The sequence below is a fragment of the Nicotiana tomentosiformis genome, chromosome 6, assembly GCF_000390325.3.
Source record: "Nicotiana tomentosiformis chromosome 6, ASM39032v3, whole genome shotgun sequence".
Lineage (NCBI taxonomy): Eukaryota > Viridiplantae > Streptophyta > Magnoliopsida > Solanales > Solanaceae > Nicotiana > Nicotiana tomentosiformis.
In genome coordinates, this window is record NC_090817.1 from 87,918,613 (window position 1) to 87,921,411 (window position 2,799).

At 39.1% G+C, this 2,799-nt stretch overlaps 1 protein-coding gene across 1 annotated transcript; it reads right to left on the bottom strand.

Annotated features, from left to right (window-relative positions):
• Nucleotides 1-1,102: 1,102 nt before the first annotated feature.
• On the bottom strand, nucleotides 1,103-2,113 carry LOC104095811 (uncharacterized). The gene has a single exon (XM_009602027.1). The coding sequence runs from the start codon at nucleotides 2,111-2,113 to the stop codon at nucleotides 1,103-1,105; it is 1,011 nt and encodes a 336-aa protein (XP_009600322.1).
• Nucleotides 2,114-2,799: the final 686 nt, after the last annotated feature.

Genomic DNA, 2,799 nt, shown 5'->3' on the forward strand with positions numbered 1-2,799 from the left:
TGCATGGGAGAGTGTTTTGCCAATTTTGCCAACACCAAGAATATAGCCCTTCTTGCCATTTCCAAAGGACACACTCCTACATTAGAAAGCCTAGAGTGAGAGGAAATCATATATTCTTCCAGTAATATGCTTAGAGAAGTCGCTATCCATGTAGCATTTTTTGACCGCTACCTCTCACTCCAGCCTCCACATGAAATCATTGATTAGAATTAGGAACCCAAGCTAGCTTGGGTCCTTTATAATGATAGAACGGGCGGATCAAACTTCTTTTTGCCCATGAAGGCAACACATATTTTCTTTTCATGGAACCAGGTTCCACAACAATAGGCCTCTTTTCAACAAAAAATTTGTTTTTCTGCAAAGATTGAATTTTAGTTTTACAAGAGTCTTTGTAATGACCCGTTTGACCACAGTGAGTACACAACCAATTATCAGCCATAATTACATATTTGTTATGGGGATTATAGGAGGTTTTAGCCTTTTGAAACCCGATTCCTTGCTTGTTTCCACCATTACTCTTGTACATAGACGTTATTACATTAGAGGATCAGGTACATTTAAGTGACTTATCAAGATCATTTTTAACCTTTCTCAAATCCTCATGAAGTTGTCTATTCTTTTCAAGCTCAACAGCAAGACTTGTTTAAACTTTTTTAAGCTCACTCTCAAGCTCAAGTTGAGCCTCACTAGCCACTTCTTTAACCTGAGTGTTGTCCATCCATTTTTGCGTTTGGTTTTTCAACAAGTTATTTCTCTAGTTACTTCTTCCACTTGTTCCTCCAAGTCTACAATGGAAGCTACCATATCATCCCTCTCTTGTTCTACGTTACCAATTTCTTCTATTAAAGCATTTTTCTCATTAATGAGGATATGATAGGTATCAATCAACACATTTGATAAGGACATCATTTTTTTCTTAGAGTTAGTTTTTAATTTTCTTTGAACATCAAGAAAACTTACCTCATCTTCCTCCTTGTCTTGATCATCATCATATTTGGCTATGAGTGCAAAGATTGGCTCATATTCTGAAGATCCATTGTCAATAACCATCATAGATGTATCTCCTTGGTCATTTTCACCTCAGATTCACCAGAGGAATCTCCTAGGTAGCCATGGCTTGCTTCACCGTGTTGTCAGCAACATCTCTTCTTTTGAACTTCTCTGCCAGGGACCTGGTTCCTCTTAGCCGCCTTATTAGTGTTGGTTTTGTAATGATCTTGCTTTTGAAGAGGACAGTCTTTAATGAAGTGTCCAGACTTTCCACAGTTATGGCATCAATATTTTCTTTGAAATTCCTGCTGGAACTCCCTTTCTTTGGAATCCCACCATTTTTTCGAATCATCTTTTGGAATATTTGAGTGAGATACTCCATTTCGGATTCATCACTACTTGAGTCATTGTTGGCAGCCTTGAGAACTAGGTTCTTCTCCTTCTTGTGCTCTCTTTTTTCAAGATCCTTATTTCTCTTCATCTTATAAGTTTTGATATTTTCAATGAGTTCATCAATGGTCAGCTTCTGCAGATCCTTGGCTTCAATGATATCATTCACTTTACTGTTCCAGGAACCTAGTAAAACATTGAGTATTTTCCAGACCAGCTTATTTTTTTGGATGACTTCTCCAAGGGAGTGAAGCTCATTGATAATGGAGGTGAAACATGTGTGCATATCTTGAATAGACTCATCCTCATTCATCTTGAAAAGCTCATACTCAGTAGTAAGCATATCAATTTTGGACTGTTTAAGTTGAGCAGTTCCCTCATGGGCAGTTTGAAGAGCTTCCCAGATCTGCTTAGCAGACTGACAAGTTGAGATGCGGTTATATTCATCTGGTATGATTCCATAAACAAGAATCTTATTTGCTCTGAAATTCTTCTCAATAGCCTTTCTATCAGCTTCATTGTACTCTTTTCTTGTTTTTGAGACTGTAACTGTTCCCTCACCAACAATTTTCATGAGAACAAAAGGTCCATCACAGATTACATCCCACAACTCTGAGTCCTCAGCTATGATAAAGTCATGCATTCTTGTTTTCCACCAACCATAGTATTGGACGTTGAATCTTGGTGGTCTGTACGTTGATTGTCCTTCCTTGAAGTTTGGTGGGGCAGCCATGTAGATCCTTTCTAGGTGTTAACCTTCTAGAAAGAACCTGCTCTGATACCAACTGATAGAAACTAAGAGTCCACCAAACTGTATAGAGAACCAGGTTCGCTATCAGTTCCCACGGTAAACAACAGATTGTAAAAACCAAACAGTATAGGGAACCAACTTGTCTATCTGTTCCCACAGTAAATCAGCAGTAAATAAGGAACACGCGATATTTACGTGAAAAACTCCTTACTCAAAGGATTAAAAACCATGACCTACCCTAGTAGGATTTCAACTCCACTAAACCGAGCAAACTTTAGATTACTGTCACGCCCCGAACGTAGGAGCGAGACAAGCACCCGGTGCCTCACCTAACCTTGCGTACCAAATTGCGACTAAGGGACTCTGAACAAATAATGTCATACTTTGGCCATGGGGCCACCTTGCAAGACAATTTGCGAGAGCAAAATATAAAACTGAATGGAAACTAGCGCTAACTAAATATCAATATAAAGCTAGGCTGACAAGGCCGTCATAGCTACTACAGCTGACAAACCACCAATTTATACAAACCCAACATACTGCACTAACCAACAGGATATGCCTACAAGCCTCTACTGCTAGATGTACTGTGATCGGAACAGGGCCCCGACCTACCCATAACATATATATAGATATACATAAGATGTACACAAAACTCTAGACCTGGC